Below are 22,712 nucleotides of genomic sequence, written 5' to 3'. Positions count from 1 at the left end.
TCATAAAATATAACAATTCCCGATTCAGAAGAAATTTGATGGTAAAGTTTCAGCCCGACAGTCATGCGGAGAACAGTGAGTTACAGTCACTCGGACAGCCAGAAAAGGCCAGTTGGGATCGAGAGGAGTGAACCAGTGACCTTAAACAGGTACGTATGGAGAATGCATGAAATTATAGAGACTTGGTCTCGGCCGATATCGCAGGGCGTATCCTCGCAAGCAACAATTTACTGCTGCGTACATAGATACAGACATAGGAAATTCCATTGTCACAGTATGAGTAGTAGCTAGGATTTGGTTTCCAGATATAGTAAGCCATAAACCTGATTCAATTATAGGCCCTCAACCTTTAATGTAGACCATGTAACGGCTGAGGCTCATAATGGCGGGGTGCATACCAGCGGGGCACAGTTTATACATAACCTCACCTGAGTCACTTTCACACATTGCGACTACAACCTCAGTCTCAGTCTCAATCTCAACCTCATCTCTCAAATTCGCCACTAAAAATGTCTCTCACAAACGCCTCCCCCGAGGCTGCAGCTAGCGCCGCAAAGACAGCATCTTTCACTCTCGCGACCCTCCCGGCCAGCGAGCGCAACAATGCACTTGAAGCCATCCACGCTGCCTTGACGGCCTCAAAAGACGAGATCCTCGCAGCCAACGCCAAGGATCTTGAGCTGGCAAGGAAGGCTGCTGATGAGGGCGGTCTTAGCCAGGCTCTTGTATCGCGATTGGATCTTGGAAAGAAGGGAAAGTGGGAGGATATGCTCAAGGGAATCTTGGATGTGAGGGATCTAAATGACCCAAGTATTTCAACTGTCATAAGACTATAATACTCATGGAACTAACAATATTTCAGTTGGCCAGATTCAGATGAGAACAAAACTCGATGATGATCTCATCATGGAGCGTGTCTCATGTCCCATTGGCGTCCTCCTTATCATTTTCGAGGCCCGTCCCGAAGTCATCGCCAACATCGCTTCTCTTGCTATCAAGTCTGGAAATGCTGCCATTCTCAAGGGTAATGTCATGACTCAACCGCAATAGCATAACATTGGCTTATTTGCTCACTATCGTCGCAGGTGGGAAAGAGTCTACAGAGTCCTTCGTGGCCATCTCAAAGGTCATCTCATCAGCTCTTGAGACCACAAAGGTCCCCAACTCAGCCATCCAGCTCGTCACAACCCGCGACGTCATTTCCCAGCTCCTCGCTCAGGACCGCTATATTGATCTTGTCATACCTCGCGGATCGAATGAACTTGTTCGTTACATCAAGGAGTCCACAAAGATTCCCGTTCTCGGCCACGCTGATGGTCTCTGCCATATCTACTTGACAGCCTCTGCCAATAAGGAAAAGGCTATTACTGCTATTGTGGACTCCAAGACAAGCTATCCTGCTGCCTGCAACGCTGTCGAAACCCTTCTAGTCCAGGAATCGGCTCTGAATACCATCTTCCCTGCTGTTGCTTCCGCTCTTGCGGCCAAGGGGGTTTCCCTCCGAGTCGACGAGCCCAGCAAGGCTGCCATTTCTTCTCTTTCACTGGAAGGTGTTCAAGATGCCACCCCTCAAGACTATGACACTGAGCATCTATCCCTCACCATTGGCGTAAAGACTGTTTCCTCTATTGACGAGGCCATCACCCACATCAACACCCACGGCTCTCACCACACAGACGCTATCATGAGCTCTGATTCTACCGAGGCCGAACGTTTCATGAACGAGGTTGACTCAGCTGGTGTGTACTGGAATGCCGCTACTCGTCTTGCCGACGGCATGCGTTATGGTTTTGGTACCGAAGTTGGTATCAGCACAAACAAAATTCACTCTCGTGGTCCAGTCGGCCTCGATGGACTGACTATTTACAAGTACAAGATCAGAGGCGACTACCAAGCTACTGCTGACTATGGAGACGGAGAAGGCAAGAAGCCCTGGAAGCACGAGAAGTTGTCCCTTTAGACAACTGCTTGCAAAAAGAAAAAAGAAAAAGAAAGAAAAAATCGACGGCATATCACGGAGGCGTTGGGTAAAGTTTAACAGCTATAAAAAATAGTAGGCTGTTCAAGTCACGGTTTCAAGACAATTATAGCGATCCTTTGTGCTACTGCATTTGTCTCATTATTCTATGTTGTGCCAATGTTGACCCAATAACAAAAGTCCGTCTTCATCGGACTTCGCAGAAAGTGTTTCGATTTATCCCCCGAAGCACATGTTTTAGTCAGCCGGCACTCCAATGACCTCAGGTTAGGAATTCGTAAGCACATCATAGCGAGCTGTTCTCGTACTGCTTGATCAACTCGTCAAGCTTAGTGCCTTCAGACTTGAAGTCTAAGGGCGTGACAGTCATCACTTGGTAGCGTATCCTACAAAGGCGATATTAGTATTTGATTAATAATGAACATGATCATCCTGCTTACCTTTGAGCTTCGCCAAAGTTATCCATCTTCGCCCTGCATCGGAAAGTGAACTTCTTGCAGTTGGCCTCTTCAAACGCGGCCATGAATTTATTGTCATCATTTTCTTTGAGCTCCATCATCTCGTCGGCAGTTCGTCCCACGATCTGTCGACCGGAATCGTCAAAACAGCTCAGCCATTGATGACTGGTGTGATCCGCAACGTTCAAAGAGAGGATGTACCGGTATTCCGGCTTTTCGTGAGAGATAGCGCACTTCTCGCAGTGCCAGGTGCCATCAGGCATTTGTGTAACCTTCTTATTACAGCCCTGAGACAGGCAAGCGGGATAGCAAAAGTTCTCCTGCTTGACAAAGACAATAGTCGCCTTGATAGTGTAGTAAGCCTGGTCATCTATGCCAAGGTTCTCATCCTTGACCTGAGAAATGGTCTTGAGGTCTTCCTTTCTCCCTGTGGCATTGCCCATGGACGCCATGTTTTGGTGGGTGGCGAATGTGTCATTGCGACCAGCAGAGTCGTACCAGCCCTTGAGTCTGTGGGCATCAGGAATATCGGGGTCGACGGTCATTGTGCCAGAAGAGAGGAGGCTGAGACTCTTACCACCAAAATCAGACACCTTCGTGCCCTTGAAAGCAACCACTGATTCAGGAGGAGCATCGAAAGAGTTGGCCGACTTACCCCAAATAGTAACACGGACTGAGAAGCCCGTATCATCCACAAGTGTTAATTCTCGCTTCTGGAATGGTCGGCCATCCTTCTTGGATGTAATATCGCCAACCTCGCCAACCTCCTTCAACACACCAATGACATCGACAGTATTGTCCTTCTCCACACTCTGGAGTTCCTGGATGGAGCAAAAATTGAACCTCACCTGCGGAACATTGGTCTGATCCTCTGCCTTCTCGATGACAGTGTCCCGTTCGAATGTGAGCTCGTAGTCGTTGGGAAGGTTGGAAAACTGTTTCTTGGCCAAGGCAACTCGGCAAGGTGTGGAGATGTAGTAGACAGAGCCTTCCTGCAGGCGGTCGTAGAAAGCGTCACACTGGTCGTTGAAACCAGTGGCCTTGATCTCACCACTCTCATCGAGCAGGTTGACACTGAAAAGTTTTCCCTCCCCAGTGGCCTTGTGCCATGTCTTGATATCTGATTTAGAAGTAACTCGTGCCTTGATTGTCCACTTGTGGGCGAAGGGCGACAGACCCTCGATAGGGTAGATGTTACTGCCAGCGTGCATGGCAGGTCGTGAGGGCATCGACTGTTGTTGCTGCTGTTGAAATTGCTGGGGCTGTGTCTTTGATTCTTCCTTCTTGACGCCGTAAAAATCGCCTCCAGCAATGGCACCCTCTTGGGCAGCTGGCTTGGAGTCGACGGCAAAGGGCTCGCCAATCTTTTCTTGGACGCCAAGAGATTCGATGACTTCGATATCGAGAATGACGAGAATGCTACATAGTATTAGGGGCGTCCAATAAAATCTAGGAAGACACGTACTTCTTGCCCTTCAAGTTGTTGGGTGTGTATTGCTTGATTCGGGCAATGCAACCACGAACCAGCTTGTTGTCGTGAACGACGTGGTTGGCTTGCGTAGCAAGCATGGTCTGAACGTAATGCTGCCCATCGCTCATCACAAGTCGAAATCGGTCTCCCCCTTGAGCCGAAGGGGCCATCTGCTTGACTTGTAGACATTGCAGAACAGGTACCGGGAAGAGCTTGCTGGCTTTATCAGGATCATTGAAGATCACGCTGGGCAAAAGTTAGCGAGCAACGACAGGGAGGTTAGGTGATAAGAACATACTCAAGAGCGCCTCGCGATAGCGCCGAAGCTGCGTCCATGATTTTTGTGCTTTAGGTGTCTTTGGGGTAGGTTGTGTATGCTGTTGAAACAGAGACCTCTTTGTTTTGTTCTAGGTGAGAAGTAAAGTGCATTAACGAGAAGGTGTGTAAGACGCGTTCAGCGCGTTGAGTGAAACGCGGTGGCGAGAATCGCGGGGTTGCGGCTTACGTAAAGAGTGGAGACAGCCGACATATGAGGTAGGGCACCTAGGAGCTACCTAGGTACTGTCCGTAGGTACTCATATTCAAACATTACCTTACCTTGGGTTTCTATTTATAACTCATTTCTTCCGTCCCATCAGCGATAATCTTATTCTGTAGCTGATGAAGATATCTCATGGCAACACATTGTGACCTTTTTGGGACTACTGATACACCACTATAAGGAATGGACACAATGGACACAATGCCAAGTTCCCATCTAATATTGCTTTCTTGTCCGGGCTGTTATAAAACCAATCCTCACCTAGTAACGGAGAGACTGAGAATTAAGCAATCTCTAAATCTGTAGTGTGGCATAAGATCATAAGTCCACACCACCAGCAACAATTGGCCAAGGGCCTGAAGGGCAGAGCATTTGCTTCTCGTTAGCCATGAGATATCTAACCTTAGGTAGTGGTTTCGTAGTACAATCCCATGTATCCTGATAACAGCATTAGCTCAGTAATCATAAGACTCTTATGATCTTATCCCTTTTTCTTAAAAGAAGTTTATTCTGGGATATATGCTTTATTTTAGGCTTTGAAAACTTCTTGCTAGAGCAAGGCAAGTAAGGTACCTACTAAGTCAGTTACCCCTCCAACATGACGTTGAGTTCCAGCCTGGACCTTGCACGTCAGGTTGCCCATCCACGTGCAACAGGCAACATCATCTTCTTTCATTGTCTTTCAGCCCACAGAGGAGTCAGTACGGTTCCGCCAACTTACTCACTATCCCAGCCAAAAGAGAGGTAAATAGAATTCGAGAAGTCTATCAGGATGGCCGACGCAGATAATGCTACTCGCGCTCCTGAGAGCGACGCCCAGGAGACCCCTGCGGCCAGCGACAACATACAAGCTCCAGTCGTAGGCGAGCATTGTGTTTCTGACAGACCAACCCGTGCGGCACCATTTAGAAAAGCATCATCGCAGGTCGCTAACAAAATGCAGCTTCGGGCCAGTCCTCCACAGGCGAAATCATCAAGCTCAACGATGTCGATGTACGTGGCCAACAAGCTTCCCAAGCTCTTAGCTGACCCTCCCTTACTTAGGTCTACGTTTCGAAACCCACCGACTACCCCCATGCACCTTCGCGACTCCTTCTCCTTCTGACCGGCGGTACGGGAATCAAATCTACCAACAACCAGATCCAGGCCGATAAGTTTGCCTCGGAGGGCTATCTTGTCCTCATGCCCGACCTCTTCGCTGGCGACATAGCTCCTGGGGCCACGGCTATTACAGACGACTCCACATCCATCCTCGAACAGTTCAAGTTGAAGGCCGTAGAAGTTACAAAGTCATTCCTCATTGACATGTGGCTCGCCCGCGTCACAGAAGAGAGAGTCATGCCCATCCTGCACAAAGTCATTGATGCTGCGCGAGAGCAGTACGCGGATACGATCAAACAGGGCGACGGCATCTATGCCGCTGGATACTGTGTTGGTGCACGATTTGTTCTTCTGCTTGCTAAACAAACGAAGATCCCTGAAGGAGATGCAGAGAGCGGCGGTGTCAAGAAGGGTCCTTTTATTAAGGCCGGTGCTCTGGCACATGCCGCTTCTGTTATCCCTGATGATTTCAAGGACATTAGTGTTCCTCTCAGCTTGGTTTGTGTCGAAAACGACCCTCTCTTCCCCGACAGCGTTCGGATAGGGGGAGAAGACAGTTTGTCTGACGCCAACGTCGAGCATGAGGTTCAGGTTTATCCAGGAGTTCCGCATGGTAAGATGACCTTAAATTTGAATCTTAGTCATGAGTCAACTAATGATTTCTTTAGGATTCGCGGTTGTAGGCGAGTACCAAGATTCATCAATCAAGGATGCTCAAGCCACAGCGTATGACCAGATGCTCAACTGGCTCAAGGCTCATTAACTTTTACCATGATACCTTTTGCTTTCTCACATGTGGCGTGCAGGTCGCTGCAGTGATTTCCGTTTGTGTCTTTGTTGATTTGGTTGAATATAAGCAAGTGATAGGAATTCTCATGGTGGGTGGAAGAAGATAGGCTACAAGTTTCCACAGCCAACGTACTAGTGAACCGTTTGATATCCATGCTTTGAGGTTCAAATGGAAAGTCTTTCTGGAAGATGATTTTATGGGCTAGATTTAAATGCCACACAATGTAGTCTGAAATCATTCTCTACCTCAGGAGATAGTGCATATAATCTTACCCAGGTTCTTGGCATCTTCCATATGCTTGTGGGCCTCTTGAATCTGTTCCCACGGAAAGACCTCATCCACAAAGATCTTAAGCTTGCCAGACTCAAAGTCTGGTAGATATTGCTCCAGTCGGTCCCGTAGCTCGCCCTGGTAAACCTCGTCGCGGCTCCGAAGAGTACTGCCCTCAATACGAAGTCGCTTGAACAAGATCTGAGAAATATCAGCATTAGGGACCTTGGCGCCGCTCAGCGTTCCCAAAAGCACGATCCGTCCATCACGCGCAGCGACATTCTGGTTCTGCTGGAAGTAGCTTCCACCAACAAAGTCAACGATGTAGTCAACACCCTTGCCGCCGGTAGCCTTCTTGATCTCCTCCGCCCAGTCCTGCGTTTTATAGTTGAATGCAGCTGTTGCGCCGAGCTTCGAAGTGATAAAGTCGAGCTTGTCCTGAGATCCAGCTGTGGCATAAACTTCGGAGGCCCCAGCGATGCGTGACAGTTGGATGCCGGCAACCGACACTCCTGAAGCTCCTGCGTGCCACAAGATGGATTTGCCCTTCGTGAAGCCCAGCACAAGATGCAACGCCTGAGTTGCAGTGATCCAAGCCTCGGGAATACCAGCACACGTGGTAAAGTCGATGGAAGCCGGCTTGTGCAGCAACATGCGAGTACTGACCGCGATGTACTCGGCATACGCACCACCGTAAGCTAGCCCAAACACCTCATCCCCTTCCTTGAAAGTACCATGATCGCCAGGTCCAAAAGACTCGATGATGCCACTGAATTCCACGCCCAATGTCTTAGGCGCTTGAGGTGGCAGCGGGTAAAAGCCTCGACGCTGGATGATATCCATGCGGTTAATACCAAAAGCTTTGATCTTTACAATGGCCTGCCCCTCAGTAGCAGAAGGCTTGGGCGTTTCGGTGTTGATGAAGAGAGCATCACGCTCGCCAGTGCCACCGCGAATATCTGGAAGGATTAGTTGGTGGTCACAGTCTTGAATTGGCATGTTAGCCTCATACCGACTGCCTTGATGTACTCGGGCATGTTTTCTGTATCAGAAATGGTTTTCGATTGTTGAAAGTTGACTTTAATGGAAGAATGTTCAGCTATGAAGTCAGAGGCTCTGTGTCGAAGGCAACGCCCGCATTTCGCATTGCCTGCACCGAGGCAATGACGTACATTACTAATACAACTTTGAAGACGTCAATGGAAGCACCGGAGACAATGTTTGGCTTCCGCCGAACTTTCGGCCGGGAAGGTCTGCATAAGAGGGACCGACCCATTGTAAATATAATACATAAGACATCTATGCGTAACCAGACACATGTGAGAGTGTATGTGTTAACGACGAGAGTGGTAGGTCCGCTGGCAGCAAACTCGATTGGAACTTGAGAGTGTATGAAGGTTGATCCAAAATGTTTGAATTGAACTGGACTAAAGGATGGTCCGAGGCCGAGCTATGCTAAGGTTATGTTTCAATTCGACCACAGAAACAGTTTGTTGTTGTGCAGGAGTTCTTACAGTAGAAGCAGTCAGTCAGTCAGTTCATGAGGATCTACACCACCGAGAAAGGGATTTAATACTCAGCTAAGCTATGCATCCATTCATAAAGTATGAGGATGTCAGTCGAAAATGTTACAGGTTTCAAATAAAAATGTTTCTATATCAATTTAATTACGGATACAGCGAAATGGAAAGCAACAATGCTTGGGTTGAACAGGAATAGGCCACATGATAAGACCTGGCAACCCAATTTCTTCTCCAACATTCATACTACAGCATGTATGCAGACAAGTCCACGATTCCAACCTCCGAGTCGACTAGAGACGGTTTCACTTGATTAAAATACATAGGCTATTAGATAGTAGATTAACGCATTCGTCAATACATAAACGACACCTCATCATGACAGTCATGCCATCCGGACACTCGGCAACGCGCAATATCGTTTAGCCGTTAGCCACCACCAGGGCATGAATCCGATCTAGAGACCAGCTACGAAACCATGGAGGGACACCTACCTGGCTTTAGGTCCTCTTCCGCACTTCGACTCTGGGCCAAAAGTCACGGCGATGGCAAATTAGCAAGCCCAATTATCGATCGGGTGCAATTAAACTACTGTTAGTTAGAAATCACAACTTGGACGGACCGCATTTTGGTGCCATTCGACTATGGACTAATGGAGTACTGACTACTGAGTGGACCTAGCAAATGAGGTCTTCCTGGTTGTCTGGGCGAGTAATGTAAAACAAATCAGGCGAATAATACGCGTCAACATCAACAAAACAACAAGGCAGCCTTGGCGTTTGTTTTTAAGTGCTAAATCGATACAAATTGAAATTTTCAACATGCAAAACCACCAATGTGGTCAAGCCACCGTAGTAAGCGTTACAGTGGGATAAATTCAAACAGTTAGAATGAAGCACCCGACATGGATGATCTGACGACCAAGACAAGTGGTGGAAATGAAATCCGGGTATACCTTTCCGAATATAATCATGGAGCCAAGCAGATTTGGGTGGCCAGAAACTTTACCACTGACAAGCATCTTAATACGTCTCTCACTCGATACTGGAAGTGGGCTTGAGAGGCTTGCGGGAGATCCAGCGCCTTGCTTGGAGTGTGAGCGGGAAGAGACATGAAGGGATGGTGAAAGATCTTGGCACACCATTTGGGAAATGGAGACAAAGACTCGGGCATGAGATTGGAGCTTAAGAAAAGAAGCTTGTTCAGAGAGTTTCGGGCCAGCAAACCTACATGCTACATAGCAATAGGCTACATCCGCTGCGTTTGTTGAAGATACAGGAACTGATCGTATGCCAAGCTTTCGATTCCTCCATAGCACGCCTCGGATCGCATCGATCAGAGAACCTGGCCTCGCTAGCTTTGTTAGATTAGAAAGCGGCCAAAAGCTTGTCGTTGACCATCAGAAAACTACAGTACCCGATAGCCCCTGGGCACTGATTCTCATTTCTGTGGACTTGAGACGTGGGTCGCCAACTAAACTTACCAAAGTGATAGTCGAAACTAAGACAAGACAGAGCTGCCGAACCGAAAGACCCCATCGAGAATCCATCACTCGAAAGAGGTTGATGGGGGAAATACGAGACAAGGGTGGTGCTTTCGATACTCAGTTTGGAACCGATTCGCCTCGCCTTGTATCAGGGGGGTTCGCCTCGATTGAAGTCAATGCTGACTGGCTTATAGGCCAGGGGAATGGACAAGCCCTCATCTTCAATCCAAGATAAGGCAGCGAGATGTTGAAGGTGTTCAGGCTGTCTGATAGCTAAACTATGTTTTAGTGGTTCAAAGGGAAATTATGGAGGGTTGCTAACAGACAGAACCGTCGAGCCGCCTTATCATCAGTGCCTTATCCATGGTGATATCTTGCTGACTGATGTTGATTTGCTCACTGGAAAGGGATCAGCAAGTACTACGTAGAGACTGGTAGATAGGTTGGTAGGCTAGGCTAGATTTGACATGACAAGGGAGCTTGTATAGGTGGGTGTCAAGACCTTGACCGTCAGACGGATCCGACTGTTTTGAAGCACTCAGGGACAACACGGAGCAGCCTGAAGAGGAAAGTCGACAGACCTCGACTCCGTTGCCAACTCAGGATCTAGTCCACCTCTAAGGCATTGGATGGACAGCTAGAACATGGCCGCCTTGTTTCTCAACAACTTCTGTGTGACCATATCAAGAGCCTTGAGTAACTGTGCTGCTTGAACAGGCTATCGGTGTAGCGTTGGCAGCCATGTGTTCACTGTTGCTTGGGCTCAGTGAGAACTCTGTTTAATGTTCCGGCCCTCTAGCTTAGACCGCCCCCAGGTCTCCTAACCCCTGCTACACATGTGTGCCGGAACCCATTCAAGCCATCGACTACCGCGTGGATAATTGCCCACTGGAGAGTCCAAGACTAGTCGGTGCACGGTGCATTGTAGATACTATCCAATGGATATCGGAGAGGACATTGCCATGAGCCATCTCCTTGCGGTCTTGTCGGTTAACTCTATGCTATTGGATTCACAGCTCAGGCATGGCATGATCAATGCGACCAATCAGATGATGGCGCCAGCTCATTGCTTGTGGCGATTATCGCCAGGATGAATAAGTATGAGCTTCCCGCTACTACATGAACGGGTGATATTCGCTGCAGCCTCAGATGAAAGCACAGTCGAGGCAGATAAAGGATGGTTCGATTTCATTGGAGCGGACTTGTCGAGCCGTGATGCAGGCAGGAGCGAATTCTGCAAAAGTTGAATAAGGGGATTGGCAAGACAGCGGGAAGAGATTTGTTCCTGCATTAGCGTCGGATTATGCCAGGGGAACTGACCAGTGAACGTGCCCATAATAGGAAGGCCAAAGTCTATTGGACATTACCTGGCTAGCCTGGCGAAGAGCAACGGGGTGGCTGCCTCGCACCCACGCGACAGTCCGTCCATGCTTCTCATTTGATCTTCATTTTTCTAAAGTCAAATCATTAGATCTTCGGAAACAGCAAATCCTTCGATAGGCACATACGCTTGAGACTTGTCGATCGATCGTTCTGATTACATTTGGAACCCTCCTTGACTACCTCGCAATATCTGCAATTCAATTATCGTACTCCATACTCTCTTGTGGAACATGCTTCTATTTCAAACCTGGCAAGAATTAACATGTCTAGCTCCCAAGAAGAAAAGTCATCGTGACCCCGGAGTTCTGATCATATCACTGGGGATGTTCGACGTGGAACGTCGGTCCGCTTCGGCTCATCCGATGATAATTATAGACGCAAATCTCTTGCCTCAGTAGGCTCAGTTCGATATCAACATATGGCAATACTACCCAGGTATCTTCTTCCTCGCAATACTACCCGGTATCATTTGTCTATTTCTGGTGTGATATGGGGGAGTAATTTCGGGTTGAAGATTGGAAGTCGAGCATGCATATCCGTAGGCGCTGCCGATGTCCGCCGACTTCCAGGTCCCTTTCACCCCTCTAATGTTTGGTAAGACTGGCTGGTTCCTTTTTTAGCTGTCTCGGTGATAATACCTGTCAGAGCGCAAGACATCCATTTCCATTTGCCGGGGTTCCCACACCAGAGCACGAGGCAAAGTGGAAGGGCCTCCTCCCCCCACACACACGTTCTCAGGGCCCGTTCTCAGCAAAGCACCCCTTTCTTGTTCTTGGCTGACAATCTGAAGAACGATTTCACACAGTAGCAACAGTCGACATTGCCTAAACGAGGCTCATAATGTCTCTTTATGTTCAAGAGGCTATCGAATTAGGCAATACATTAATACCAAGAGGTGTGATAAAGAACTCTCTCACAAGGGCTTTGTCTCTTTGATACAAATATATGGTCTAGAAATAGATTCAGAAGAGATAGCTACTGGTTTCAAGCTTGATATTAATGAATGGCTAATTTTTTATCTGTTAGGTTGTTTTCCTCGGCAGGAAGTTGCCCAGACGCCAGCTTCCAGTAGATAAGAACAACTCATGAACTTGCGGTCGTACAAATCCTTGAGAGTGCAACAACTACCTTCCACTTGTAATCCTGGTAGGATTTGCCCCTATGGTTCAATAACATGGCGACTGGTAGAAAAATTAAGGCTTCCCTGCCGAGCTCATTACACAGGTAGTGTGCCACCGGAACTTGAGCCTAGATGAGCCTATCTTTTTGTCTTTTCCTGACTCTTGTCCCGTGCTCGTCTCGCCGTCCGCTCTAGACTTGCACGGGGCCTCTGACACTGGATGAATGGCCTGCTCGTACTCCGTACAGATTTTAATTAATCGCTATTCTCAAGGACCCCCCATGCCCCAGATCCCCTGTCGCTCCAGGTCCCACCCCTCCATTACTGATCCATTGTGGGCCACACCCACACCCCCCATATCCGAAATCCCATCAACCTCCCTATCAGTCCCTGTCGAGCGAAGACCTCATCTTAATATAAAGCTCAAGTCCTCCAGATCTCCAGAAGCTCTCTTTCCTTCCTTCCTCTTCACCCACACACATTCATTCGCTACTATACCTTGACTTTTAGTCAATTTCATTCGTTACAGCACATCTACAAACTATACAACTTTCGAGTTACCTTAATTTAATCCCAACCCCAAACAAACCGACAAAATGAAGTTCGCTGCTGCTCTCGCTTTCGCTGCTGGCGTCGCTGCCCACGCCAAGAACGTTACCTACACCACCGAGGTCGTCACTGCCTACACTACCTACTGCCCCGGTCCTACTGAGATCGTCCACGGCGACAAGACTTACACTATCACCGAGGCCACCACCCTCACCATCACTGACTGCCCTTGCACCGTCACCAAGCCCGTCATCACCACCTCCGCTGTCGTTTGCCACGACTGGTAAGTTATATGTATCCGATGTCCTCAGCCTTGCCAAAAATACTGACAGTGTCTCAGCCCCGCTCCTCCTCCCGCCCACCACGGCAACAACTCCACCATGGTCCCCGTTTACCCTACTGGTAAGCCCGGCCACGGTGGTGAGAGCGGCAAGCCTGGCTCTCCTGCTGGTCCCGGTGCTACCCCCACCGCTGGTGCTCCTTCCGAGGTCCCCACCGCCGGTGCCGGCAAGGTTGCCGCTCTCTCCGGTGCCGGTCTTGCTGCCGTCGTCGGTCTTGCTGCTTTCCTGTAAATCAACAGCTAGCAAGCCTACTCCACGTCGTGCCTACGATGCTTTACGCTCAGTAATACTTAATTCACGTGGGAGCTTCCATCATTCCTGATGGAGTGGTGTGGGACAGTTAGCGATGGTTTGGTTTCAGTTGGGGGATGCAAGCGATCTTTCAGGGAATGTATAGAACTTTTTATTTTGGGTTACGAACATACGACACGGGAGAACCGGTATACCCTTGCAACGCTCTATGGAGTCTTGTCTAATGATGGCCACGCTTTGCAGGAGTTGAGACATTCTTGTATATGAGTTTTGTCTCGGTGTTCGGAAGGAGCTCGCATATTCCCTGTGTGTGAGATCTTCTTTCGGGGCTGGGAATATAATGTGTTTTTTTGCCTTGAGCAAAACAGGACGATCTTGTCTAGCTTCACTCGCGGTTCGTCTTCGTTTCTGCTCCCATCAATAACTTCAAGAGACGCATTTCCAACCTCGAATCCCGTTTCCTCTTCTTGATACATATTTTTGGGATGCCAAATGTCTTTAATATTTGCAATCAGGTTACTGGTGCATATATATCCACAAAGCCGGGCGTGTTTATGGTATCTTGTCAATCAGATTCAATGTTATTGCTAGCCTCTGGGAAACCATGTATCATAGTCAAGGCAAAAGCAAGCATTGCTGAGAGGCCAGTTTTGGCCCGGCATTATTAACTCTGTTGTTGTCGTGTTTACGCTGTGAATATGTCTTGGGTCTTTGTTTCAGTTGTTATGTGCTGGGACAAAGCTAACGTCTGTTCACTTGATAACTTAGCCATGCTTTGGTACTGCCAGTGATACAAGGGCTGCTGAAAAACTAATGATTTCCTGTGCCTTCGGTCTTAGTTGCTTTGGTAGATTTGGGATTGGTTATCGAAAGCATGTACTTTGACACCGCGCGACATACAATCGAACAATGATACCATTCAAAAAATTGCTATATCTTCTCGGCATACGAAGATATTACATTCCATGAAAAAACAATTTCTTGATGCGGTGAGGCATACCGTCAAGGTTACCCTGTCAAATTGTTTACCTAAGAAGTGTACTACCTACGGCCGTCAATCAGAGCTCAGTGATTCCGAATATCCGGGATATCACCGCCTCAGACATCAACCACCAAATAAACTTTACACGTTACCGACGAACACAACAATTATTAGCTATCACGGCTCGGCCTTATACCGATCCGACCGTTACCGGTAAGGCCTACCGGACAAATGGGAAGGCCATCTTGGCGTAATGCGGGGAAGGTATCTAGTATGAAGCCAGCGCACCACTTACACTCGCCCTGCCATGCGAGCTGGGGAGAGCCGCAACTGATGATTAGGACGGGAATTTGTTTGGGGGATAAATCATCTCGCTGTATGTTCCTTGATGCTACCAGTCTCCAGTAGTGCAAGGTAGTTTCACTGGACTCACCTCGCCTTAAGATATATCATCTATCTCCTCACTTAATAGCACTTCCTTTGATCCGATATTGCTATTCATGTATCAAAGTCAAACTCCCTCACCTGGGCTTCTTTCATCAAGCTTGACCCTTGAAACCTCCATTGGGCGTTTTTATTGCAGAGGAGATCGTCGCCCAGGCAGAGTTATTTATACACCGTCAAAGACGGCCCGGAATTTGTCGGTAGCGAGGCCCGATGCCGTTGAGCCTAAGACAAGCCATTCAATTTATCATATACACTCGGCCCCCTAGCTTATCGGTTCCCACTCCAACATGCCCCTTTAATCATCGTGGTTGCTATTTGTTGTCAAGATATTCTTCCCTGCCAAAGCCATTGGTGTCGACAAAATCACGGAGTTACTCATCCATACCAAGTACTGCATTGAATAAGGAGCCCAAGATACAAGGCAAGAACGAATTACCAGCTATGCCTCACAACCAGCAAGATCAACACATACAAGACGAGGTACTTCGGCATAGTCTTGAGAACCCTGAAGACTTCTGGAGACACCAAGCCGAGCATCTTCACTGGCATAAATCATACTCTTCAACCATCCAGCTCACTCAGAAAACTCTCAAGAGCGGTGTTACACATGATAGCTGGGAGTGGTTTCCAGACGGCGAAATATCTACTTGTTACAATTGCGTTGATCGACATGTACTTGATGGGCATGGCGATTCCATCGCTATCTACTTTGACAGTCCTGTGACAAACACAAAGGCAAAGTATACATACAGTCAGCTTCTTGGCGAGGTTGAGACTCTTGCTGGTGCTCTCAGAGAGCAAGGGATACAGAAGGGCGATGTAGTCCTGCTGTATAGTGAGTAGACCATGCATCATTCCCCTGCAGCAGTGCTGGCAGCTAACTTGAGTAATAGTGCCTACGATTCCCGCTGCCGTGATAGGTATTCTTGCTGCTAATCGACTGGGCGCTATCCATTCTATAGTGTTTGGTGGTTTTGCCCCTAATGCTCTGGCGCAACGTATCGATTCATGCCGTCCTGTGGCTGTTCTGACGGCTTCTTGTGGTATCGATGGCAACAAACCTCCAATTGCATATAAAGGCTTGGTAGAGGAAGCGATCCGGTTGGCTGGTCATAAACCCCATAATGTTATTGTCTGGCAAAGGGATCAGCTCTATTGGAATCTTGACCACGAGACTGGTCAGCTCGACTGGAACACATTAGTCGACAGTGCCCGATCTCGAGGAATCAAGGCGGACTGTGTGCCAGTCAAGAGCACCGACCCTGTTTATATCATCCACACTTCAGGCACCACTGGAACCCCAAAGGGTGTCCTCCGCGACGCTGGTGGTCACGCTGTCGGTCTGCACCTGTCCATAAGTTATCTGTTTAATATTCACGGACCTGGGTGTGTTTCTTTTACGGCATCGGATATTGGCTGGATCGTCGGTCACTCATACATCATCTACGGCCCACTCCTCACGGGAGCTGCCACTGTCTTGTACGAGGGCAAACCCGTCGGTACCCCTGATGCATCGTCATTCTGGCGAATAGTTGAAGAGTATAAAGTCAACACCATGTTTACAGCGCCAACAGCTCTACGTGCAATCAGGCGCGATGACCCCAATAACCAATCCTTCATCGATTACGGCAAACGGGGTGCTCTCAAGAGTTTGCGAGCTCTCTTCCTCGCTGGAGAGCGCTCCGAACCTACTCTTATCGACAGTTATCAGCAGCTCCTGACTCAATATTGCGCTGAAAATGCAGACGTAGTTGATAATTGGTGGTCTACAGAAGTTGGTTCCCCCATCACTGGGCGAGCGCTCGTTCCGCACGCTGGCAAGCATCGCAAGACGGAAGTTCGTGGACACCCCCCTCCTTGCCTGAAGGCTGGTAGTGCTGGGAAAGCGATGCCAGGCTTTGACGTTCGTATCGTGGATGATGAGGGCAATGAGGTTGAGAGGGGATCCATGGGAAATATTGTCTTGGCAATGCCTCTCGCTCCGACAGGATTTCGTACTCTGTGGCAGGATGAAGAACGCTTTTGGAAAGGTTACTTGAAAAGATTCGAGGGAAAGTGGCTTGATACGGGTGATTCGGGCTGGATCGACCAGCAAGGTTATATACATGTGATGGCACGCAGCGACGATGTTTTAAATGTCAGCGCGCATCGTCTATCAAGTGGTACGCTTCAATTTCTTCGAACTTCGGTATGGGCTAACAGTGCGTAGGATCTATTGAGCAGGCCATTGCAGCCCATCCTCGTGTCGTTGAAGTTTGTATTGTCGGCGTACCGGATTCACTCAAGGGTCAGCTTCCTTTCGCCTTCGTAGCACTTTCGGGACAAGGCTGTGCAGATCCAGCAGTGCCGAGTGAATTATTCGTCAAGGAAATACAGCAGTTAGTCCGTGGTCAGGTGGGTGCTATAGCCTCATTAGGCGGCATCATCCAGGGCAAAGGAATGATCCCCAAAACAAGGTCTGGCAAAATGCTACGACGGGTACTCAAGGAGATGGCGGAGAATGCCATTCGTGGTGACTTCGAAAAGGAAGTTGCCGTTCCTAGCACGATTGAGGATGTGTCGACATTGACTGTTGCTCGTGCCAGGATCAGGGAGTACTTTGAACAAGCAGAAACCGAGACGGGTGGCATGGTGAAGGCTCGCCTCTAGAGCAGGTGTAATATGAGCGAACTTTCTGAACATAGCGGATGTTCCTGGTAAATATGAGTGGCGTGATATTGGTGGAAGATACCGTGACTTGGTTTCTTCATCCAGCGCCGATTTCAGGTTCGGTAGAGGCCTTTAGTTAGACCACGTCATGCGGAACCACGTTGGCAGATGAGGCACTCACGATATTCTGACACTCAATCTGCTTATTTAACAATTGATGATTGCTGAGAGAAAGCCAGTTCGAGACGAGCCTCCGTTGCCCGCGAGGGCGTGTCAGACTCCAGTTTTCTATATCGCAGCCGCTTTCGTAACCACATATACCCTGTCCCGCGCTACCGACCGTTTACTCGGAGCAAAAGACCCTCCGATGTTTGACCATTCGTAACCGGAGATGTAGGTGTAAGATTGTGAGCGAAACTGATTGTGGCCCCTGTCCTAAACTCCGGTAAACAAAAACATAACCCCTAGGTGAGTATAGCTCAGTCCTTGGATGACTGGCCACTCGACTGCCTCGAGAAGAGGCTATAGACGCTGTCCTGTGCCTTGGGTGCTATCTTAGTACTGGAGAAGCGTGCTTCGGGTAGTCTTTTTCCAGCCTGCAGGCTTTCGAGGATCCTATTGATAGCATTAGTCGTAGCTCAAGTTCAAATGAAAGTTACAGGTACCATTCAGCACCAACAAACTTAACACCACAGCCAGCCGTTCTCCTAATCTCTTTTTCTAGTTTTCCTCCAGCAAGACCTCCTCCAGCGCCTGAGTATCCTCCAGCTGGCCTTCCTAGAATGACATGGGTGACTCTCCGGCGTCCGAGGTGCAATGACATCTGACCTCCATGTTCGGTGACAAGCTGCTTGAGCTTGAGATCTGATATGAGAGGGAAACTACTCCCGTTAACATAAACAATCACCCCATCAAACATCCGTCGGCGAGGCAGCTCTGCTTCTCTCGCTTCATCCTCCAGTTGTCTTGATTCCATGAGTGCTTCTTGTCCTTTTCCCTGAGCCTCATCCTTCACCCCCAGACTCTCACGCATCTTGCCTGGTTGCACGAGCATGTCCTTTACGCTCCGTTGTGCCCTTTCTTTCACGGCCTTGGGGACCAACATCTTGCGCTTCACATCGTAATCCTCTGAGCCAGCACCCCATGTGTCGCTTAGACGCTTGCCACCAGATAAGCCGCTACGAAATTGGCTGTTGAGCTTGCGGTTACGGGACTCGCGCCAGCCAGTTCCGGGGCATGATTCCGGACGTTGGTGGCCGGTTGACGGTGAGTTCCATGGGTCAAAAGACGCAGCGTGTTGAGGCTCGGCGGCCTTTCGTATAGGGTGTGACATTACTTTTTTTTTTTTTTTTTTCTTTTTTTCTTTCGCTTATGATGGGGGGTTGTGGTTTAACATCGCCGGTTCCAGTTTTGAGTGAGTTGTGATGATGAAGCGTTCTTTGCCTTGTGGAGTGCGTTGCTGTCATTTTCTTGTCGTTGTGTCATGTTGTGTCCGCTTTTGGCGCTGGCGCGTGTGACCGACTATCCACGTTTTTCTCATTGACTTGCGCGGGACCTATGCGCGTAGTCACATGAGTCTGATTAAAGAGCTTACCCTATACCTTAGTGTCACTCTTCATTAGTTGAGGTATCGAAACATCGAGTCATTTTATATTTGAATGGTGGACGAAACTGTTATCATATGTCATTTCTATGTGTTTTGCAAATGGTGTGTTTTATTGTAGCATGCTGTTCATTCCAGGTTGATTCCAACCTGGGTGTGCTGATTGTCTTGACTCTTTAGACACCACGGTACCAAGTATCATGCTAGATGCCATGACATGGTTGGATTTGTGGTGTAGAAATAGGGGAACGGGGACGAAAATAGTCTGTCACCATCATCAAAACCTTCAATTAACATGACAGGATACACCCCTTTCTTTCCTTCCCATCGCCCAGCCCGGAAGGGTAGAGAAGAGACCATGGTTTAGTGAATTACCCAGTCCCTCATTGGATGAAGGAGAATGCCAACAAAGCTCGCTGCAAACATGATGTGCATTGGATCTATGTAATATTACGGGCATCGGCGTGTCTTCAAGGAAGCTTCGACTAGGTGCTGTGCACGTTGAACCTGGTAGGCCATATACCTGAAACGGTCAATAGGTTGCTGCGGTAGGATATGTTGATTAACCAAACCCAAAATCCCCGGTAGGCAGGCAAAAGTAGCAGGATATGGCATGGCATGGCAGGGCATGGCATTACAATATATAGACTATTATGTAGAATGCATCCGCGGCTTGCAACCTGTCTCACGCGCTGCAGCGGGCGGGTAGAGCCGCGCGCCCACCTCAACCCAGGTGCCTACAGTACCTAAGCAAGCTAAGTTAAACATGTCCCCTCGACTCTCATCTATCATCTTGATAAAAGTATGTGTGTCATGCAAGGCTCAGGATCAAGCTCAGGGTCAGGGTCGGGCTTGGGCTTGGACTTTGGCTGAGGCCTGTATCTGACATGCGGGCTCGATCCCATTGAAGTCCCTCTCAGCTCTCCAATCTCTCGCAGTTGCCCTCTGACCATCCTCTGACCCTTGCGCCTAGACCTAATATACATTGTCATGATACACGAATTGCCTGGACCAGTCGGTACCATGTCAATCACATAACACATCTCATGTATCCTTGCCACCCTCAACTTCATCACATCGATCCTTGTCCGAAAGGCCCGTTCCTCTTCGAACATCCACCCGGTGAACGGCCCGTCTCGTCTCGCCGAGTTTGCCTCTACGTACAGGCCCAGCCCATTCCATGTTCATGTCATGTCATGTCATGTCACGGTCCTGGGCCGCCCAATTCCTCTTTCCTCCCCCTTCGTGAAGCCATTAGATTACCTAGCCCCTTCTTGGCCCCCAAGCCTCAACCTTCAAACTCTTCATGGATTCGGAAAAAGCGAAACATAAAAGACTGATCGCTTGACGGCTCGACCAGGATCGTAGGAACTCGATACAACCCAAGACGAGGTGGAGGTGTTGACCAAAACTATCCTTTCCTTGCTCAACAAACGAAAGCATTTGCCACCAATAATCCAGACCAGCATTTCAAGCACCACCTCCAATCATCTGTACATGCATTACAGTATGCATAACATACCTGCAGCACCCCTCTCTGAAAGAATAGAGATGCTGTAATCTGCCGTATTGCACAGAGGTATCTGTACAGTGCATCAGTATTATAATCTTGGCTTGATTGAGAGTTTGCATCACATGGGCATGGCGGGTAATAGCATCTTTGACCAGGAGCACTGTGAATCAAATCCATCTATCCTCACTGCAATTTTCGTCCCTTTTCGTTGACTGGGAGTGACTGAGAGTGACTGACATGCTGACATGGCCGCCCCAGCAGATGCATACACACAATCGAGATGCGGCCGTCTGCTTCATCAAGTTCTTGTCCTCTGAATTGATTATGTGCTTCTGTGAATATGCTGCTCAGATCAGGGGCTCTTCCTCAGGAACCCATCGTTGAGGACCTTGGCCACCAAAGCCAGGAGATATGACATCCTGACTTTTCAGCCACCTCTGCCCATCGACCTCCATGTGTCCCTAGCAGATAGGTCATACCCTTTGGCTTGTCAGAGATCTTTCGTGCTCTGTTGAAACACATATTCGTACATTACGAATTAACACCACAGTCGCCCGGCCTGCATGCACGCGTACGTGCATGCATGAAGGCTTCCCGTACCGTACATTAGCTGGCAGGTGGATAGACATCATGTCCCCCAGCCCCTCCTACACCCCGCTGCTTGATGTGATGTGCGGGAAGGCTAACGGAGTGGGCAGCACATAAGAAACGCGATATTGTCACTTCACGCAATGCAATTGAAGGCACCAGGCACGATGCAATGTTTTCCCGTTGTCGATATACAGAATCGCCCTGAATCGCTCCCAGGTGGCCCTGAGGCTGAGACCTTCCATCCAAGCCGTGGCACCTTTCCCACGTAGCCATGGTCATGATGCGATCCTGCAAAATCTCGATGAGGACAGCCTGTGTCACGCAAGACTCTTTCAGTCTGCTTTTCACTGAGGCCCTTGTGGACCACCACTAGTAGATGCGGAGTACATGCTACTTACCCGTCAAGCTTCAACCAGCATGATGCTGACAGGGAACAATGCTATCATGGCTTGGCTTCCCTCGAGATCTGTTTGGTTATGGCCTGGTGGAGCTTGAAGTGAGTTGGCAGCCAAGTCGTGCCGTTATCATAACAAGGCCACCCTTGTTGACTGACGCCCAAGGTCACCACAAAGGGGGTCGCTTTAGAGTCCAGTACTGTACATCTCACACTGAAAGGTACAATTAGGTCAGAGAATAGCGGTGAGGGTAGCACTAGGCTCTAAAAAGCCACTATCGGGGCGCGAAAAACTGATGGCACTTCAAGGCCCTTTCAACATGATTTTGATACCATACACGATAGAGTCCACAGTCCTTGGGAAGACTGCGACCTACTGCTCCATCAACATGATGGAGAACTCGCAGCATGAAATTTGGTGCGTATGCAAGCATAGGTCAGATCTCTCAACAGGGTCGGCTACAAGGCAGAGTTACAGGAGCGCACTAAGCGCTGCCAGATCGCATCTGGGGATTAAGAACACAGCGGCAGTATGTGGACAAAGCCCCGAACTCCGGAGGCCGGGGTGAGCATCCATGCCACTGGGCAAAACATCCCGGAGTCGTTCAAAGCACCAGAGCCATCGCCGTACTCTGGTGATTGAAGGCAAGCTGGTCCTCACCATACCACAAACTTCAGATTTAGTTCACAATGCATTATTCCCTGGACCGTGGCAAGGAATTGGTTGCAGGTCTTGCACAATGTGCACTGTATCAAATTCGCACACTTCCAGAGACCTGACGGGAGACAACGACTGAGAAGATGCGGACACAGGATAGACAAGTAATCTAAAAGCTTCATCTGATGACCTCGGAGTCTATCGAGATTGCGTCCTGGTCGTTGGGGTTGCTGGTGGCGGCGGTGGGTGGTGTGCCAGAGACGTGGTGAGCTATCATTGGATTGAGATATAGTGACTGGGCCAGAACAAAATGCCATCATAGCTTCCTAGTTGGCCGCAAGAGAAGCTTGACACTCGTCGTAATATTGCAATTGCTATCTCAGTATTCAGTAGAATCACCGTTTGGAGACTGCATGGAACTGCAAGCGTTGGGTCTCAGGGAATTTCCTGCCTCCTCCAAGACCTTGAATGCTCCCGACATGTTTCTCGGCTGCAGGCCAGCCTGAGAACTGATAATCGCCAGAGTCTTCAACATGGCCAAACTCGGTGGGGCACTTTTGTCAGCACCCAACAAGCCCCAAGTTGCTCTTCCCACTGTGCCATCTGCATCTGACA

General features: G+C 48.9%; 7 protein-coding genes across 7 annotated transcripts; 4 read left to right on the top strand and 3 right to left on the bottom strand.

Moving 5' to 3' along the window:
* Positions 1–394: 394 nt before the first annotated feature.
* FOBCDRAFT_223238 (Aldehyde/histidinol dehydrogenase) lies at positions 395–2,089 on the top strand. The gene is made up of 3 exons (XM_031183942.3): positions 395–810; positions 863–1,024; positions 1,086–2,089. Exons 1-3 carry the CDS (start codon positions 510–512, stop codon positions 1,958–1,960), a joined length of 1,338 nt encoding a protein of 445 aa, XP_031039584.2. The 5' UTR covers positions 395–509; the 3' UTR covers positions 1,961–2,089.
* Positions 2,090–4,350, bottom strand: FOBCDRAFT_161163 (uncharacterized protein). The gene is made up of 4 exons (XM_031183941.3): positions 4,206–4,350; positions 3,902–4,153; positions 2,419–3,855; positions 2,090–2,364 (listed from the first exon to the last, which is right to left on the bottom strand). Exons 1-4 carry the CDS (start codon positions 4,241–4,243, stop codon positions 2,265–2,267), a joined length of 1,827 nt encoding a protein of 608 aa, XP_031039583.2. The 5' UTR covers positions 4,244–4,350; the 3' UTR covers positions 2,090–2,264.
* A 747-nt stretch (positions 4,351–5,097) lies between these two features.
* On the top strand, positions 5,098–6,449 carry FOBCDRAFT_34932 (Alpha/Beta hydrolase protein). Its single transcript, XM_031183940.3, has 4 exons — positions 5,098–5,341; positions 5,392–5,441; positions 5,493–6,162; positions 6,218–6,449. The coding sequence occupies exons 1-4, from the start codon at positions 5,221–5,223 to the stop codon at positions 6,310–6,312; spliced, it is 936 nt and encodes a 311-aa protein (XP_031039582.2). The 5' UTR covers positions 5,098–5,220; the 3' UTR covers positions 6,313–6,449.
* Positions 6,218–7,713, bottom strand: FOBCDRAFT_34937 (uncharacterized protein). Its single transcript, XM_031183939.3, has 2 exons — positions 7,622–7,713; positions 6,218–7,568 (listed from the first exon to the last, which is right to left on the bottom strand). The coding sequence occupies exons 1-2, from the start codon at positions 7,644–7,646 to the stop codon at positions 6,586–6,588; spliced, it is 1,008 nt and encodes a 335-aa protein (XP_031039581.1). The 5' UTR covers positions 7,647–7,713; the 3' UTR covers positions 6,218–6,585.
* Positions 7,714–12,714: 5,001 nt separating this feature from the next.
* FOBCDRAFT_319441 (uncharacterized protein) lies at positions 12,715–13,351 on the top strand (the record flags this gene model as incomplete). The annotated part of the gene is made up of 2 exons (XM_031183938.3): positions 12,715–12,950; positions 13,008–13,351. The coding sequence occupies 2 exons, from the start codon at positions 12,715–12,717 to the stop codon at positions 13,237–13,239; spliced, it is 468 nt and encodes a 155-aa protein (XP_031039580.2). The 3' UTR covers positions 13,240–13,351.
* Positions 13,352–15,130: 1,779 nt separating this feature from the next.
* On the top strand, positions 15,131–17,447 carry FOBCDRAFT_293118 (uncharacterized protein; the record flags this gene model as incomplete). The annotated part of the gene is made up of 4 exons (XM_059611819.1): positions 15,131–15,524; positions 15,583–15,609; positions 15,652–16,851; positions 16,899–17,447. 4 exons carry the CDS (start codon positions 15,131–15,133, stop codon positions 17,336–17,338), a joined length of 2,061 nt encoding a protein of 686 aa, XP_059464900.1. The 3' UTR covers positions 17,339–17,447.
* Positions 17,448–17,770: 323 nt separating this feature from the next.
* FOBCDRAFT_34899 (uncharacterized protein) lies at positions 17,771–18,950 on the bottom strand. Its single transcript, XM_031183935.3, has 2 exons — positions 18,004–18,950; positions 17,771–17,953 (listed from the first exon to the last, which is right to left on the bottom strand). The coding sequence occupies exons 1-2, from the start codon at positions 18,669–18,671 to the stop codon at positions 17,818–17,820; spliced, it is 804 nt and encodes a 267-aa protein (XP_031039577.2). The 5' UTR covers positions 18,672–18,950; the 3' UTR covers positions 17,771–17,817.
* Positions 18,951–22,712: the final 3,762 nt, after the last annotated feature.

This window comes from Fusarium oxysporum, chromosome V (assembly GCF_013085055.1).
Source record: "Fusarium oxysporum Fo47 chromosome V, complete sequence".
Classification (NCBI taxonomy): domain Eukaryota; kingdom Fungi; phylum Ascomycota; class Sordariomycetes; order Hypocreales; family Nectriaceae; genus Fusarium; species Fusarium oxysporum.
The sequence above is the reverse complement of the archived record's forward strand: the minus strand, read 5'-3'. Positions and strand labels throughout refer to the sequence as shown.

Excerpts from the sequence above, each read along its gene's own strand:
- FOBCDRAFT_161163 (XM_031183941.3), bottom strand. The coding sequence starts at position 4,243 with ATGGACGCAGCTTCGGCGCTATCGCGAGGCGCTCTTGA. Across the intron at positions 3,856-3,901 it reads AACAACTTGAAGGGCAAGAA|CATTCTCGTCATTCTCGATA; the intron begins GTACGTGTCTTC and ends AATACTATGTAG. Across the intron at positions 2,365-2,418 it reads AACTTTGGCGAAGCTCAAAG|GATACGCTACCAAGTGATGA; the intron begins GTAAGCAGGATG and ends TCGCCTTTGTAG.
- FOBCDRAFT_34937 (XM_031183939.3), bottom strand. The coding sequence starts at position 7,646 with ATGCCCGAGTACATCAAGGCAGTCG. Across the intron at positions 7,569-7,621 it reads CGAGTACATCAAGGCAGTCG|ATATTCGCGGTGGCACTGGC; the intron begins GTATGAGGCTAA and ends TAATCCTTCCAG.
- FOBCDRAFT_34932 (XM_031183940.3), top strand. The coding sequence starts at position 5,221 with ATGGCCGACGCAGATAATGCTACTCGCGCTCCTGAGAGCGACGCCCAG. Across the intron at positions 5,442-5,492 it reads TCAAGCTCAACGATGTCGAT|GTCTACGTTTCGAAACCCAC; the intron begins GTACGTGGCCAA and ends TCCCTTACTTAG. Across the intron at positions 6,163-6,217 it reads TTATCCAGGAGTTCCGCATG|GATTCGCGGTTGTAGGCGAG; the intron begins GTAAGATGACCT and ends TGATTTCTTTAG.
- FOBCDRAFT_223238 (XM_031183942.3), top strand. The coding sequence starts at position 510 with ATGTCTCTCACAAACGCCTCCCCCGAGGCTGCAGCTAGCGCCGCAAAG. Across the intron at positions 811-862 it reads GAGGGATCTAAATGACCCAA|TTGGCCAGATTCAGATGAGA; the intron begins GTATTTCAACTG and ends ACAATATTTCAG. Across the intron at positions 1,025-1,085 it reads AAATGCTGCCATTCTCAAGG|GTGGGAAAGAGTCTACAGAG; the intron begins GTAATGTCATGA and ends CTATCGTCGCAG.
- FOBCDRAFT_34899 (XM_031183935.3), bottom strand. The coding sequence starts at position 18,671 with ATGTCACACCCTATACGAAAGGCCGCCGAGCCTCAACACGCTGCGTCT. Across the intron at positions 17,954-18,003 it reads AAGTTTGTTGGTGCTGAATG|GATCCTCGAAAGCCTGCAGG; the intron begins GTACCTGTAACT and ends TGCTATCAATAG.